Source organism: Macaca nemestrina, chromosome 17 (genome assembly GCF_043159975.1).
Source record: "Macaca nemestrina isolate mMacNem1 chromosome 17, mMacNem.hap1, whole genome shotgun sequence".
In the NCBI taxonomy this organism is placed as follows: Eukaryota; Metazoa; Chordata; class Mammalia; order Primates; family Cercopithecidae; genus Macaca; species Macaca nemestrina.
In genome coordinates, this window is record NC_092141.1 from 81,007,908 (window position 1) to 81,024,843 (window position 16,936).

Below are 16,936 nucleotides of genomic sequence, written 5' to 3' on the forward strand. Positions count from 1 at the left end.
GTAAAATAAAGTAACGATCGCTGTGAAGCAAAGTCAACCCACACACCATTCCTACAAACCCAAACCGGGGAGAAGTTCTCATGAAAAGGAAATTAAACAAATGGAGGACACGTCTGATGTGCATGGTTCAAGTCACACTTTGTTCTCTGCTCCTCTGAGACAAAGGCAGCCAAACCCTGATTAGGGGAGAAGGGAGGAGATAAAATCAGAGATGCACTTCACAAAAGAGTGGAGTCCCAGTCTCTCCACGTGACCCAAAAAAGAGCGAAGAAGAGCACGGGGAGAACAAGATGACTGTGGAGGAGTGGGCTTGCGGGACACCCGTACCCTGAGTTCCATGATAGCAGCAGCATGAGGAATTGTGTGTGTGCACGCAGCGGCGCGGGAGACAGGCGTGGCCCCTGCGGTGCGGCATCCACAGATCTGCTTCTCCATGAACTGTGTGACCTTGAGCAAGCAGCCAGCTATTGCCAGAGCTTCTGTTTCTTTAGGTGGAAAACAAAGAGAATAATTCCTTCCCCTCACAGCCTCCTAGGGATGTGCAGGGAATAGAGCTGAGGAGTGGATGGAAGGGCACTTCAAAAGCGAAAGCAGGAAGCAGCAGCAAGGAACGTGTATTAGTGATGGAACTCTTTGAGAAGGAACAAGGGCAAATGAATATGTGTGCTTTGGAGTGGCGCGTGTGTGTGTGTGTGTGTGTGTGTGTGTGTGTATGAGAGAGACAGAGGGAGAGAATGAAAAGGCGTGTCCTCCCAGGATTCCCCCACGTCCATGAGTGATGGTGCAGTGTGCGAATGGGTGTTTATTCAGGGAGATTGCATAGAGCTGTCATCACCGAGTCCAGGCAAAGGCTGGTTGCAGGGGAGAGGCGTAGAGGCCACAGTTGTGGGTGGAAGCTGACAAAGAAGAGAGAATACAGGCTCTAAACAGACAGGGGGCCAAAACCAAGGCTTCTCCTCCCCAAGCCGGCACCCCACACTTCCTACATGTGGTGGCTGCCCACGGGCTGGAAGAGAGTGCCTCTCCTGTGACCCCTCAGTGCATCACCCCACCCATCTGAGCAACAGGTTTCACCCAGAAGCAGCAAAAAGCTACCGCACTTTTGACATTTAATAACTAAGTAAATAGCTGTTGAAATGAACCCCGCCCATCCTTCCCCACCCCCAAGCCAATGCAACAGTTGCTGAAGCTAATGTTTCTCTCCTCCTTCTGTCCTCATTTTCCTTTTCACCTCTTCCTACTCCTCCTCCTTCTTCTTCCAAATAAATCACACAGTTTGGATTAGGGGCAGGAGTCGTGGTGGTTGATTTTGTTTCTCGAATGCCCGGGGTCAGAGGATGCAGAGTCAGAGAGGCACGAATGATACAGACAACACACACCGTGTACACTCGCTGCCATTCTCGCTTTCCCTTTAACTCCCACCCCTCCCCTTCTACAGGAGGGGCTGGGAAGGGATTTGTGCTTCTGGGGCTCTGGGGACTGCAGTCCCTGGGGCCATCTGGGAGTGATTAGCCTACAGATTTCAGGTAGCTCCAGCCACACGTGCAGCCCACATGACACCCGCTAATTCCATACCCACAGCTCTCCTTCTCCAAACAAACAGCAGCACGGTTTGCAGAAAGAAGAAAATGCCTTCCCAAGAGGAGCTGCAGAGAAAGGCCAGGTCATAATTGTCTCCTAGGCACCAACTCTCCACAACCACCATCTCCGCCCACAATTCATTCACCAGTCAGCTACACCACCACCAGGGCTCATCTGTGAAAGGGCTGTGCATTGAACTTAGAAAAGCAAGCAAAAAAACCAGGAAGAAAAAAAAAAATTATTTTCATTGTATATTTGGGCAGCAAGGTCTGGGAGTTTTAGAGGTTCTGATATGTTAATAATGATTTCAGTTTGCGGTTTGATTGTTTTCTCAAAACCTGTAAATCCAGGCCAGAAATGTATAAAGATTACAGTCTGAAAGCTTTATATCCATCACTCCAAATATTCTGCAAAGGAGGTCTACAACACTCTTTCTTATAGAAGGAAGCCAAGGCCAGGCACGGTGGCTCATGCCTATAATCCTAGCACTTTGGGAGGCCCAGACAGGAGGATCACTTGAGCCCAGGAGTTTGGGACCAGCCTGGACAACATAGTGAGACCCCACCTCTACTAAAAATACAAAAAATTAGCAGGGCATCATGGTGCGCCTGTAGTCCCAGCTACTCAGGATACTGAAGTGGGAGGGCCACCTAAGCTCAAGAAGTCATAGTTGCAGTGAGCTGAAATCACACCATTGCACTCTAGCCTGGGTGAAGAGAATGAGACCCTCTCTCTCAAAAAAAAAACAAAAAAAAAAAATCAGAGGGTAGGAAATTTATATGAAGGTGCCAAGACAAGGACAGATTTCCTTGTAAGTGGCGTAAGGCGCCATCTGCCAGACACATTTCAAAGGGAGCCTTAAGGACATTCCATCTAAGTGATCAACATGTCCCACTGTGTGCCTAATGGCTAAAATTCTACCATTAGGTATTCATTGCTTTGGCTATATTTTAGCATTCATTCCCTACATGAACATTTATTCAGCAGAGTCTATGTGGCGCACAGACTGAGGATACAAAGAGGATAACACTACATGCTTGTCCTCGAGCAGATCACATTTTAGTGGTGGACAATATACGCACCAAGATAGCAGCACAATAGAGGCCTGAACAAAATGTTATAAAAACACAGAGAGGGGAGCCAATAGCTTTTCCTACGGAGTCCTCAGATCTTCACAGAGGGGTTAGCATTTAAACTAGATCTCTACCCCTTATTTAAGTCTCACTGCCTCTTAGACTGAGAACATATGAAGCCTTAGTAGTCATTTACTCCATAGTCTGAATAAGTCTCACATCTTTCCCAAGGTAAGATAGGTGCAGACAGCTTTTATCTGGGAGAGACACCTTTCCCTGAAAAGGAGAGTTGCAAGAAAGGACGGAAAGAAAGCCTTCCTAGTGTATGAAAAAGAAGAGTGAAGATGAGGTATAAGTCAGCATATAAATCCAAGATTTTTCAGAATCAAGAGATAACTGAATCTTTTCTCTGAACCCATTCTTTTATTTTATTTATTTATTTATTTATTTTATTTATATTTATTTATTTATTTTGAGACAGAGTCTCACTCTGTCACCCAGGCTGCAGTGCAATGGTGCGATCTCGGCTCACTGCAACCTCCACCTCCCAGGTTCAAGCAATTCTCCTACCTCAGCCTCCCAAGTAGCTGGGATTACAGGCATGTGCCATCACACCTGGCTAATTTTTGTATTTTTAGTAGGGACGGGGTTTCACCATAATGGCCAGGCTGGTCCCGAACTCCTGACCATAGGTGATTCTCACCCCCTCGGGCTCCCAAAGTGCTGGGAATATGGGTGTGAGCCACCGCGCCTGGCCTGAACCCATTCTGAAGTCTCCAGAACAACTTCACTAGCACTTCCTGGTTGCCTGACTAAATATCAAAATGCTTCGAGCAAAGTGAAGTTGGAGTGGCAAATCCCAGAGACAGGAGAAGGGAATAGGTGAGTTTGTATTCTATCCTCTGCCCAGACTGTGCAGGCCACTTGGCTGATGATCCTGTAATAACTTAAGAGTTGGCTGAAGTAGGCCTTGGGCCTAGCTGAGCTGAGGAAGGTGAGCTTAGAGACAAATGTCCCCGCTGATACCACCCTGAAGCCCTGCTTTCCTCAAACCTAAGTTCCTGGAGGAGAGTCAGAAACCAGAGAACCATTTAAGTGCCAGGAAAATACAAAGCAATTAGTGACTTTTGCTTTAGGCAGAATCTAAAGGGGAAAAAGAAATCTTTGAGCCTCATGAAACTCCACCTCCCTGGGCCTCTTCCGGAACCACAATGTTCAGCCCACTCAGTGTTTGGCCAGTGCCACTCTCTCCTCCCCCAGAACATTTCTTTGCTCCTGGAAAATCATCTGGAAACTGTCATCACCACTGTGCTGGTTGGCAGATGTCCCCCAAAGAGAGAGTGAAGTGTACCACACACTACAAGGCATTTCTGGGCTTGGACCAAGAAGGGGTGAGGGCGGGGAAAGATGGCCCAGTCAAAGAGCAACACGGCATCAGCAGGGTTCCTGGGGCCAAGAGGAAAGAGATGGGATGGAGTCTGCCACCAAACCCAGAGCTTGGGGTACCTCTCCTTACCTGTGCTTTACCTGCCTCCAAAGCGCCTTGATGGAGCCGCAAGGATGGGAGGCAGCTTTCTGTGACCTGTGAGTCGTCTCAGGGAAATAGAGGGGGAATCCATGAAAGAGGCAGCAAGAGAGAGTCTCAGAACATTATGAGCCCAGAGGGCAGAGCAGAGTTCATGTGGACAGAGGCTGGATTCTGATGGAAATCAGACCTGGAGACAACAGCAGAGACCAAATCTTGTCTCCTTCAGAAGTTTAGGCACATTGTCAGCCCTCAAGCAACATTCACTGAATTGATTTATTCAAAAATGAGAATGATTTGATGTTGTGCTAAATGGGAGAGACATGACAAGTGACAGGGAAAGACAGGATGGAAAGGACACGGTGTCTCCACTGCGTTGTACTTCCTCTACCCAGAACTCTAATCCGTCATCTGGAGTCCCAGAAACATTTAGATGTAGCCACCCCATTCCCCTAATCCCTGCCCAGCCTCGTGTTCGTCCATGCTTTGCAAATTTGCAAGCACTCACAACCGCCTGCTTTGCCGCCCATGATACCGCATATATTTAACATAGTTGGGGTTCAAACTAATGCTCTACTGGGAGCTCCCTAGGAAAACTCTAGAGCCAGGTCCCTGGGGAGAAGTGGAGCCTGGAGGCGTGGGGATGGGGTGAACCAAACCCACTCTGCCTTTCTGTCCAATCCTACGGTAGAAAGCACACCTTCCAGGTATGGTAGAAACCCCTGCCTCCGGCAGTCAGACACCACCTTTTCTCCTGGCTGCTGAGGACAACATCTCAACCTATCAGATGTCTCCACTGCTCCAAGAAAATGAGTATTTAGGGGAAAGATTAAATGCCCATATAGTTGAATCTATAGGGACCCTACCCCTAAATTATACTAGTAACTGTTTATCTGTCTCTGCTTTGCCTGAGGATATTAAGGCAGATGAGACAAAAAGTTTTCTTTTGCCAACCAAAGCTGACAGTTTGGCGAGCTTTAGGAGGACCCCAGAGGAGATCAGTTTCTGTAATACAGTTGATGCCTTCTGACTGTGTTTTCAAGACTTCCCTCACATTTTAGCCAACCTGGAAACTAGGGAAGAAAAAGTTCTAGGTTCCAGTCCTAGAACACTGCAAAAGAAAACAATCTTCCCTTTCTCGTGGGGGTAAACACATGTGATCCAAAAGATAGTGACAGGAACACTGTTACATTTTCCGGGTCTTAACGATTTGGAAGGGGAGAGGGTCCAAAAATACTGTCATCTCCTACGCCGGTCCAAATTTCACAACCCATCCGGAAGACAAAAGGCTGAAGACAGAAAAAGAAGACATTTACTATTCAACTTCTCCCTTTTACATCAGTGAGAGAAAGGGCCTTGGGAGAAAGATGGCACAGAGACAAAAGAAAGAAAGAAAACCAAAAATCTCTGCTTTCTCAAAAATCCCTGGTCTGCCTATCCAGGCTGGGAGAGACCCCAAGGGCAGCCTGTCTCTCCTGCAGCCTTGCAGTCAGCGACAGGCACCATGAAATTAATTTGAAATAAACAATGACAAAGCAGGAAGCTCAACGGGTCCCTGAGTTGCTCTGGGCCCCCACTCCTCCTCGAAGCCCCTAGGCTGTTTAACAAAGCCGTGGGTCCGCCTACCCCAAGCACTTTTTGTGACGTCACAGCTCCGAGGACCATCAGGGGGCTTTACTCTCGCGGAAGCCCAAAAGTTGGGGTCTGACCTCATGACCTTGGCCTTCCCAGGGGCGGGGGGCCCTTGGGACAGGACACGCTGCCCCCCGAGTCCGGAGCTCAGGCCAGTGGCAGTCGACCTAGCCCCCGAGACTCCCTCACGCCGCTCCTAAACCAAAACGGAACCCAACACGGAGCTGGGTGAAGCTGTAGCTTGCAGGAGCCAGGGAGATGCGCTCTGCCCGGGATTTCCCGGGTCCTGCTGAGACAGAAAGGATTGCAGGGAAGACAGGATAATTCGTCCTTAACTCTGACCGAAATTGTACCTTACAAGCATGTCCTCTATTTCCGTGGCTTGATGGGGACACGTTCTCTGATTAAGATCCGGAATAATCGCCCACCCAATGGGGTCTCTTACAGGAAAGCGCTGGTTAGGATACCTCCAGGCTGAGAGGAAATCATCGCCATTGAGCCTGCCCTCCCGTAGGGAAACCCCACCCCACAAAACCATCCTGAGCATCTCAGCTGTCTTGGGTCGGTACCTGAGACTGAATAGACCTAAACTGAAGGGCGATCGAGGGGGAGGAGCAGGTGCTGGTGCGGAGGAAGCAAGCGCTAGGGGCCGAAGTGGCCCCCGCCGAGTATGTCGCAAAGGAAGCACCACTGCGTTGAGCGCTGATTTTATCTTTATTTAAAATCACCTTCAGCTAAAACTGCCTAAAAGACTTTTTACAAGAGTGGAAGTGGGCGTTAGGGGGAAAAGCTGGCCTAGGATATTTTCCGCAGGGCGTTCTAGGGATGAGTTGAGGGAATCCGCATGACGCGCGGCTCCCCGGTGCCACCGCTAAGGACAGATATTTTCGGAAAACCCAGAATGAAAAAAGAGCACACTCGCTCTGGGAGCGCAGTTCCTTTGGGACTGGGGCCTTCCACTCCCACCCCTCCTTTTTCCCTGCTCGGCTCCGCAGCTCCACGACCAGCCAGCTCGTCCGGTCTCTGGCTTGGGCTCCGGTCCGTACCCCCGGGGCACCCTGTTGTGTTACAGCCGCCCGACGCCCCCAGACCCGGCCAGGTCACCAAGGCAGACTGGAGGTTCGCGCTCCCTCACCCGACACCTCCCGTCCACCTCATCTTTCTTTTTTTCGAAAACAGGAAAGGGAAGAAAAATACTCCTCTTGGTCTGCAGTTGTAGCGGGGTCGGGATTCCACAGCCCTGGGTGGCACATGCTGAACAACTTCCCAAAGCCGGGCTCCCGTGTGGGAAGAAACACACACGCAGGAATGCACATTCATCGCGTGTTCGCAACTGTCGCTGGGAGGTCTGGCGGCTGTGATGGGACATGCACTCACTCGGGCAACACGTCCAAAGGTCACATCTATTCGGTCAGTCAACAGATATTTATTGCGCACCTACGACGCTATCTTCTACTTTCCTTTTCCCCTTAGCTGTTGCTGTCCAACCAAGCGCCCGTCCTGAGACGGGCTTACCGACCGCTGCCTTCCACAAGAAACTCCGGCGTGTTTCTTGTGTCCGGCGTGTTTCTTGTGTCCGGCGTGAAGAGCGAACGATAAACACTCTCCAATCTCAGCGAAAAGTACTAATTACAGGAGGGGCTGGGAGCCCGGGACCCAGGGACCTGTCCCCCCAGGGATTGGAGTCTTCTACCTGCAAGGGACACGGCCCGGGGAACTGGAATGGAGAAGGGGTAACCCCTTCTCTCACCTCTAATGAGAACATTGCCCGGGGTTGAGACATTTGGGAGACGCCGCTGCTTACCCCACCAAACTTTCCCTAAGGACAGAGAAGCGTCCCTACTGAAAACGGATTTAAACACTGTCCCCACTTTCGCTAAGGAAGTTTGGATAGGGAGGTTGTGGTCCTTAATTCGCCAGGTGAAAGGAACCCCATCCGCTCGCATCCATCACCCCCATCCTGAGCACTGCGTGTTTGCGCGAAACTCGCCCTGCGCCAGCAACTCTGGGCTCGGGTCTCAGCTCCCGCGTAGACTCGGAGGAGAGATTGGCGGCCCCCGCTGGGGAAATTGAGCCCGGCGCCGGCCCGGGACGTGCAAGGGGGGAAAAGGCGGAGATCCCAGACCTCGGTTTCCCGAGGGCTTCCCTGGGGAGCCACTCGCACCTCCGTTGTCTCCGCTCCCGGCGGCAGACCTCGCGGCGCTTGCTCAAGAGCGGGTATCAGAAAGCACGTCCAGAGCACAGAGAAGCGCCCTCGGTCTCCTGCCTCTTGACCTATGCCCTTTCCCTCCCTCACCGCATCAGATGGAGGACCCTGACTCCTTTCACCCCTGGCTAAATGTTCTAGCTAACACTGGGTCAACAGCCTCAGTTTCCAGATCTGCAACCTGAACATCAGGAGCGGGTTCCTTTCCCTCTACCTGTGCCTGAGGTCCTCTGGTCGGGGACTGCACGCGTCTTCCCAGGTCAGGGAGGAGGGGTCGGGGCCACCTGAGAAAGACACAACGAAGCGAATGGAGCCCCTGAATGGGGAAAGGGGAGTGGACACCGGGAGGCCCCTGCAGAAATGCAGGACCGATCCACTCGCGAATTGACGGTACCACGCGCTAGACTTGGCCTGACTGTGGTAACGCTTGGCACCTGGGGAATAGGGGCCTTCTCCTGGCCTCAGTCCCCAAATTCTGTGCAGAATGGAAACGGCTGGCATCTCGAGTGCTCTTTTTCAACCCGGTTCTCTACAGACACAAGTTCCCTCACTGAGCTGCGCAGAGGTGGATTCGCACAGGAGGGAATATTGCGTAGGAATTCCTGCAAATACAAATCTCAGCAGCAAAGCAGTCAGATTGAGTGGAACACACCACCCCCAGCCACCACCATCCAAGTTTTCCCTGGTTCTCGGAGTTGGAGACAGTTTCTGGGCTTTTGGCGCCCCCTCTGGATACAGATGAAAACTGCAGCCCATTTTTAAGTCGCCTGTTCATCGTAAGTTTTCAGGAAGATGTAAAATTTAAAAATGCTTGCATCAAATCAACGGGAAATGTATAAATCCCTGTCGTTTATGACGTAAAAGTCTATATATTCGTATCTTATTGCATGATTGCATTAAAATATATTTATACATATTCGCATATATCTTGACACATATTTAGTGAAATATTCCAAAATATCTTAGTCACAGCCCTCTTCACTGACTTTATGCCAGCAAACATGGTAATTACAATATAACACAACTAAGTACAGACGACCTGGCTAAAATGTCTGCCCGCTGGTCTCCAAGTCTCCTGAATCAGGTGTCTGAGAATCACACAGTTATACTGTACACACAATACCCTGCTACCCAGGACACAGAAATAGGTCCACACGACACGGACTTCTTTCTCCTAAGATGCTGTTCTCACACTTTCTGAAAGTAATCACAGGCCAAGGATACGAAGCTATTGTATGCAAATTTCTTAAATTTGTAAACAAACTATAAGGCACCGGAAACATCCTATTTGAATAAGTTACATTCGTTTAAAAAAAAAAAACAAGCAAAACAAAACCGCTGTTGAACCAGGCTATAACTTACTACCTTATGAAGAGATGAAGAGTTCCATTTCCTATAAGAAATGTCGGGCTTCTTTCAAAGACAACGAGAGAAAACAAGATTTTTAAAAGTTCTCCCGGAAGGACATTGATTTGGATCTTGTGATAGTGTCCTCACTTCGCAAATTAGAAAGGGGAAAAAAAAAAGTTTTTAATATGATGTGGGCCGATTCACCATAACAACAATTTAATTAGAGGCGAATTTTTGCAAGAGTCCAAAAGGGGGGGGGGGCGGGGAGTTTAAAATTAAAGAGTTTTCCCAATGTTGTGCGTTTATTTGGGATTCTGAAAGCACGGAACCCGCAACGACCAAGATTTTTCTTCTGTCCCAGAGCAGATAGCTCTGCACTTACCCAACCTGGCTCTAAGCATTTCGTGTGAACACAAAGGTTGTGCTCAAATCACACTTGAAATACATGAGAGACACCACCAATGCCTCCCCCAGAACTCCAAACTATATGCAGGTCTGAACCGACCGGACTGGAGTCAGAAGCACCGGGGCTTCACCCCTTCAGGTGTTTAGTAAATGCCAGCAAAAGCGGGCAAGCAGCACGACTCTGCCAGAGTGGAGATTTTGTCTGCCGTGGTGCCCATTTGTTTGGCCTTTTGCAAACCAAGTGACCGGCCTGGGCCTCGCGGCCCGGGACAGCCGCATTGGCAAACTTCGATCTCTCAAAGCCAGAGCAGTTAGCAAACTCTCCCCAGGCAGGACGACTCGGCTGACGTTTCTGACTCGGCCAGGAGGCAAAGACCAAAACGTCAGAGCAGTAGCCCTGTTACTGAGGAGCGTCGGCGGGGTCGCGGGACTGGAGAAAGACTTGTCAGAGCTCAAGGTCGGTGTGGCGCGGGGCGGCCCCGAGAGCGCGGGGATCCTGCGTGGCCACGGCCGCCGCTGCCAACCTTCGCGGGGACTTAGCTTTGCTTTCCATTGACTCCCTTTGCAAAAGCGCAGCAGAATCCTGACCAGCCGCACCAGCCCCGGCGAACCCGAGCATGTTAATCTATTTATGTGGATTATTACGGAGGAACAGCGGGCGTTGAGTCACCAAAACATTTGCTTCAAAAGACTATTTCTAAGCACTTTTGCAGGCAGGCAGGCCCCAGGCGCGTAAACTCGGCTACGCATTAAGAAGCGGCTGCTTTTCGAATACTACAAACTCCAGCTAAGTCCCCTGTGCCGCGGAGAGAGCAGTGAAAATAAATGTCGGAGGTGGGGGTAGATCCTAGTCTAGACATACACACTTGCGCGCGCGCGCACACACACATACACACAAAGATTCGCGCGGAGAAGTCACTAAAATTCTGGCATTCCGAGAGTTCGACAAACTTACACACTTGGAAGTCCCGGGTCCCCCGCCTTTCCCGCAGCACCCCCCGCCCCCCCTTCCCGACCGTCCACCCTTCGGCTGCGCTCCCCTCCCCTCTCCTCCCCTCCCGTCTCGTCACCCAGCCCAGTGCCACAATCCTCCTCCCTCCCCAAAATCGGGTCCAATCAGCTGCCTGGGACTGCTGTGCTGTGATTGGCGGGTGGCTCTAAGGTGAGGCGGAGTATTTATTAAAGAGACCCTGGGCTGGGAGTTGGAGAGCGGAGAGCGGAGCTCGAAACTGACTGGAAACTTCAGTGGCGCGGAGACTCGCCAGTTTCAACCCCGGAAACTTTTCTTTGCAGGAGGAGAAGAGAAGGGGTACAAGCGCCCCCACTTTTGCTCCTTTTCCTCCCCTCCTCCTCCTCTCCAATTCGCCTCCCCCCACTTGGAGCGGGCAGCTGCGGACTGGCCTCGCGCCTCCCTAAGTGGTAGCCGGCCGACGCGCCAGCCTCCCCGGGAGCCGCTCGCTCCGCATCCGGGCAGCCGAGGGGAGAGGAGCCCGCGCCTCGAGTCCCCGAGCCGCCGCGGCTTCTCGCCTTTCCCGGCCACCCGCCCCCTGCCCCGGGCCCGCGTATGAATCTCCTGGACCCCTTCATGAAGATGACCGACGAGCAGGAGAAGGGCCTGTCCGGCGCCCCCAGCCCCACCATGTCCGAGGACTCCGCGGGCTCGCCCTGCCCGTCGGGCTCCGGCTCGGACACCGAGAACACGCGGCCCCAGGAGAACACGTTCCCCAAGGGCGAGCCCGACCTGAAGAAGGAGAGCGAGGAGGACAAGTTCCCCGTGTGCATCCGCGAGGCAGTCAGCCAGGTGCTCAAGGGCTACGACTGGACGCTGGTGCCCATGCCGGTGCGCGTCAACGGCTCCAGCAAGAACAAGCCGCACGTCAAGCGGCCCATGAACGCCTTCATGGTGTGGGCGCAGGCGGCGCGCAGGAAGCTCGCGGACCAGTACCCGCACTTGCACAACGCCGAGCTCAGCAAGACGCTGGGCAAGCTCTGGAGGTAGGGCCCGGCGGGGGCGGCGCGGCAGGGTGGGCATCGTGGCGGCGGGGGGCGCTGGCCAGGGCTGACTTGCCCCGCCCCGCCTCCCATCGCCCGGGAGTTGCGGTTCCGGGAGCCGGCGGGATGGGGGTGTGGGAGTGGGAACGGGGTGTAACTGTGGCTCAGAGTTTGTCAAAGTTCTTGGGCTGCTCGCGGGGACGCGGAGGAGGGGGTGGTAAGTGGAAGGGGTGGGGGAGGTAGCTGGAGGATGGACGAAGACTGGTGGGAGACGGAAGGAGGGGGCTGCCATCCTGCTCTCCCGTCGCCTGGAAGCTCAATCGGGGCGGGGAAGTGAAGCTTGGCTTCCCCCACCCCGCCCCTTAAAACTGCACTGTCTCGTGCAGCCCCCTCCTCCCCACACACACACACCCCCACGGAGATGGGGCAGGGGAGAAACCGAGGTTGGAGGAGACCCTTGGCAGGAATTGGGAGGCGGGAGGAGGGAGGCTGCTGGAAATAGGTGGGAGTGTATGGGGGGGTGAGAATTGGAGAGTAATTGGGGAAAAGTTTTTAAGGGTGTTGGGATTGGGGGCGATAACTCCAGCAGCAAAGGCGTTTAGGGGGCAGCAGCAGGAGTCGTTTTCATCTTCAGCGTTTCCAAAATAGAAATAAAAGGGGAGGGGATGGAGGGGGCGGGGAGTGACCGCTCAGGTCGGACTGCAAGAACTTATTTATTTATTTGTTTATTTTTAAGAAAAGTTATAAGCTGTGGTTGCAGGCGGGAGGGAAGATGGAGTTGTATGCAAAGAAAGCCAAGTGGTCTGGGTCGCCGCCTCCTCCCCGCCGACCTGACAGTTTGGCGGGTTTCACTGACCCCTCTCCCTCTTTTTCTCTGTGCCCCCCGCCCCGCCCCGCCCCGAGCAGACTTCTGAACGAGAGCGAGAAGCGGCCCTTCGTGGAGGAGGCGGAGCGGCTGCGTGTGCAGCACAAGAAGGACCACCCGGATTACAAGTACCAGCCGCGGCGGAGGAAGTCGGTGAAGAACGGGCAGGCGGAGGCAGAGGAGGCCACGGAGCAGACGCACATCTCCCCCAACGCCATCTTCAAGGCGCTGCAGGCTGACTCGCCGCACTCCTCCTCCGGCATGAGCGAAGTGCACTCCCCCGGCGAGCACTCGGGTGAGTCGCCCCTCAGCCCCGCAGGACAAGCCACCCCCGGCCCGCCTGGCACACCCCCTGCCCTCCACCTGGGAGATTCTTTGTGGAGACTTTATGCTTCCCGGGAGGTACACACTACCCTTTGCCCCTGTCCCGCTCCCCCTCTCTACCCAGAGCCTAAGAGGCACCCAAACACACACACATACACACACACACACCCCAACTCAATCCCAGCATCCGAAGAGATTAACTCTTTTTATTGGGAGGTAAAATGCCCTTACAAGCCTTACGAGACCTCCCCCTTCTTCCTTTGCTCCCCCACCCCAAAAGCATACACAGGGCTCTTCTACAAGTAGCAATTTGTTCTTCCGGACCCTCCGGGCCCCAGACCCTCCCCTGATAAAAGGGGGCTGTCCAGTGTGTACCGGCGGGTTAATCATTGGGCGAGTTATCTCCGGTGCAGCGCGCCTCCCGCGCGGGTGCGGGCCCTTACTACACTTTAGCAGCGAGGGAGGGTCCCCGGAGGGTGCCTAAGACTAGGGCGTCTGCACAGCACTTGTTGATTTTCCTGTGCTTGTTCTTTTATTGTCCGCAGGGCAATCCCAGGGCCCACCGACCCCACCCACCACCCCCAAAACCGACGTGCAGCCGGGCAAGGCTGACCTGAAGCGAGAGGGGCGCCCCCTGCCAGAGGGGGGCAGACAGCCCCCCATCGACTTCCGCGACGTGGACATCGGCGAGCTGAGCAGCGACGTCATCTCCAACATCGAGACCTTCGACGTCAACGAGTTTGACCAGTACCTGCCGCCCAACGGCCACCCGGGGGTGCCGGCCACGCATGGCCAGGTCACCTACACGGGCAGCTACGGCATCAGCAGCACCGCGGCCACCCCGGCGGGCGCGGGCCACGTGTGGATGTCCAAGCAGCAGGCGCCGCCGCCACCCCCGCAGCAGCCTCCGCAGGCCCCGCCGGCCCCGCAGGCGCCCCCCCAGCAGCAGGCGGCGCCCCCGCAGCAGCCGGCCGCGCCCCCGCAGCAGCCACAGGCGCACACGCTGACCACACTGAGCAGCGAGCCGGGCCAGTCCCAGCGAACGCACATCAAGACGGAGCAGCTGAGCCCCAGCCACTACAGCGAGCAGCAGCAGCACTCGCCCCAGCAGATCGCCTACAGCCCCTTCAACCTTCCGCACTACAGCCCTTCCTACCCGCCCATCACCCGCTCGCAGTACGACTACACCGACCACCAGAACTCCAGCTCCTACTACAGCCACGCGGCGGGCCAGGGCACCGGCCTCTACTCCACCTTCACCTACATGAACCCCGCCCAGCGCCCCATGTACACCCCCATCGCCGACACCTCTGGGGTTCCTTCCATCCCGCAGACCCACAGCCCGCAGCACTGGGAACAACCAGTCTACACACAGCTCACCCGACCTTGAGGAGGCCTCCTATGAAGGGCGAAGATGGCCGAGATGATCCTAAAAATAACCGAAGAAAGAGAGGACCAACCAGAATTCCCTTTGGACATTTGTGGGTTTTGTTTTTTATTTTGTTTTTTGTTTTCTTCTTCTTCTTCCTTAAAGACGTTTAAGCTAAAGGCAACTCGTACCCAAATTTCCAAGACAGAGACATGACCTATCCAAGCGCATTACCCACTTGTGGCCAATCAGTGGCCAGGCCAACCTTGGCTAAATGGAGCAGCGAAATCAACGAGAAACTGGACTTTTTAAACCCTCTTCAGAGCAAGCGTGGAGGATGATGGAGAATCGTGTGATCAGTGTGCTAAATCTCTCTGCCTGTTTGGACTTTGTAATTATTTTTTTAGCAGTAATTAAAGAAAAAAGTCCTCTGTGAGGAATATTCTCTATTTTAAATATTTTTAGTATGTACTGTGTATGATTCATTACCATTTTGAGGGGATTTATACATATTTTTAGATAAAATTAAATGCTCTTATTTTTCCAACAGCTAAACTACTCTTAGTTGAACAGTGTGCCCTAGCTTTTCTTGCAACCAGAGTATTTTTGTACAGATTTGCTTTCTCTTACAAAAAAAAAAAAAAATTCCTGTTGTATTAACATTTTAAAAAGAATTGTGTTATGTGATCAGTTTTGGGGGTTAACTTTGCTTAATTCCTCAGGCTTTGCGATTCGAGGAGGAGCTGCCTTAAAAAAATAAAGGCCTTATTTTGCAATTATGAGAGTAAACAATAGTTTAGAGAAGCATTTGGTAAGCTTTATCATATATATATTTTTAAACAAGAAAAAACACCTTGAGCCTTAAAACCATGCTGCTGGGAAACATTTGCGCTCTCTTTTAGTGCATTTCCTCCTGCCTTTGCTTGTTCACTGCAGTCTTAAAAGAGGTAAAGGCAAGCAAAGGAGACAAAATCTGTTCTGGGAATGTTTCAGCAGCCAATAAGTGCCCGAGCACACTGCCCCCCATTGCCTGCCTGGGCCCCATGTGGAAGGCAGATGCCCGCTCCCTCTGTCACCTGTGCCTCTCTGAACACCAGCAGTTAACCTTCAAGACATTCCACGTGCTAAAATTATTTATTTTGTAAGGAGAGGTTTTAATTAAAACAAAAATTTTTTTTTTCAATTTTACCTTCTTTAAAATAGGTTGTTGGAGCCTTCCTCAAAGGGTATGGTCATCTGTTGTTAAATTATGTTCTTAACTGTAACCAGTTTTTTTTTTTTATTTATCTCTTTAATCTTTTTTTATTATTAAAAGCAAGTTTCTTTGGATTCCTCATCCTAGATTTGTATAAATGCCTTTTTGTCCATCCCTTTTTTCTTTTTGTTGAAAACAAACTGGAAACTTGTTTCTCTTTTTGTACAAATGAGAGATTGCAAATGTAGTGTATCACTGAGTCATTTGCAGCGTTTTCTGCCACAGACCTTTGGGCCGCCCTACATCGTGTGTGTGTGTGTGTGTGTGTGTGTGGACACAAAAACAATGCAAGCATGTGTCAATAATTGTGTGTGTGTGTGTGTTGACACAAAAACAATGCAAGCATGTGTCATCAATAATTCCTCTGCATCTTCTCTTGGAGTGAGGGAGGCTACCTGGAGGGGATCAGCCCACTGACAGACCTTAATCTTAATTACTGCTGTGGCTGGAGAGTTTTGAGGATTGCTTTTTAAAAAAGACAGCAAACTTTTTTTTTTTTATTTAAAAAAAGATATATTAACAGTTTTAGAAGTCAGTAGAATAAAATCTTAAAGCACTCATAATATGGCATCCTTCAATTTCTGTATAAAAGCAGATCTTTTTAAAAAGATATTTCTGTAACTTAAGAAACCTGGCATTTAAATCATATTTTGTCTTTAGGTAAGCTTTGGTTTGTGTACATGTTTTGTTTGTTTCACTTGTTTCCCTCCCACCCCCAAACCTTTTGTTCTCTCCGTGAAACTTACCTTTCCCTTTTTCTTTCTTTTTTTTTTTTTGTATATTATTGTTTACAATAAATATACATTGCATTAAAAAGAAAATGGCCCTGTGGATTTATTCACCCAGTTCTCCTGTTGGACGACTTGGCAAATTTGAGCACAAAAGACATCGTGAAGTGCTGACAACTGTGATGTTTTTTATGAGCACCTTTGGCAATCCTAGAAAACACGCTGAGGAAAAGACTGTATCTCCAAACATCTAGGCAGAGAAATCTTGAAAAAGTGCCACTTGAATATTTCGATCACACAGAAAATTACATGTCAGTAGTTTGCCCACTCTGGCAAAAATGTTTGTTGTGGTTTTCATGACCTCATGCTTCAGGGCAAAAGCTGTCCCTTGTGGAGGTCAGAGGGAATATTAGACTGAAATCAGGAGCTCGTCAGTAGACAGAATGCCAGAGGGGTGACTTGTTTCTCTGGTTTTAATATGGCAAACTTTCTGTCCTATGAACACATACCCAAGAAATGGAGTGTCCATTTAAAAAGCAAAGGAAGCCAAAGAAAAACAATGTCTACAGGGAACCAGAGGGAAGCCTGTCGTATTAACCCATTAAATGATTCAGAGCCTTCCAGATTTCTC

General features: G+C 51.3%; 1 protein-coding gene and 1 long non-coding RNA gene across 3 annotated transcripts in view; one reads left to right on the forward strand and one right to left on the reverse strand.

Moving 5' to 3' along the window:
• Positions 1-10,771, reverse strand: part of LOC105469082 (uncharacterized) — a 96,558-nt gene extending 85,787 nt beyond the window's left edge. The window contains exon 1 of one of the 2 annotated variants that reach the window (XR_011615979.1): positions 10,728-10,771. This is a non-coding gene — a long non-coding RNA (uncharacterized lncRNA). Of the gene's footprint in view, positions 1-1,575; positions 4,161-10,727 lie in introns of those variants that run through there. The other variant, XR_011615977.1, reaches the window with a different exon arrangement.
• A 188-nt stretch (positions 10,772-10,959) lies between these two features.
• Positions 10,960-15,863, forward strand: LOC105469084 (SRY-box transcription factor 9). The gene is made up of 3 exons (XM_011719660.2): positions 10,960-11,767; positions 12,671-12,924; positions 13,499-15,863. The coding sequence occupies exons 1-3, from the start codon at positions 11,337-11,339 to the stop codon at positions 14,341-14,343; spliced, it is 1,530 nt and encodes a 509-aa protein (XP_011717962.1). The 5' UTR covers positions 10,960-11,336; the 3' UTR covers positions 14,344-15,863.
• The last annotated feature ends 1,073 nt before the right edge of the window (positions 15,864-16,936 follow it).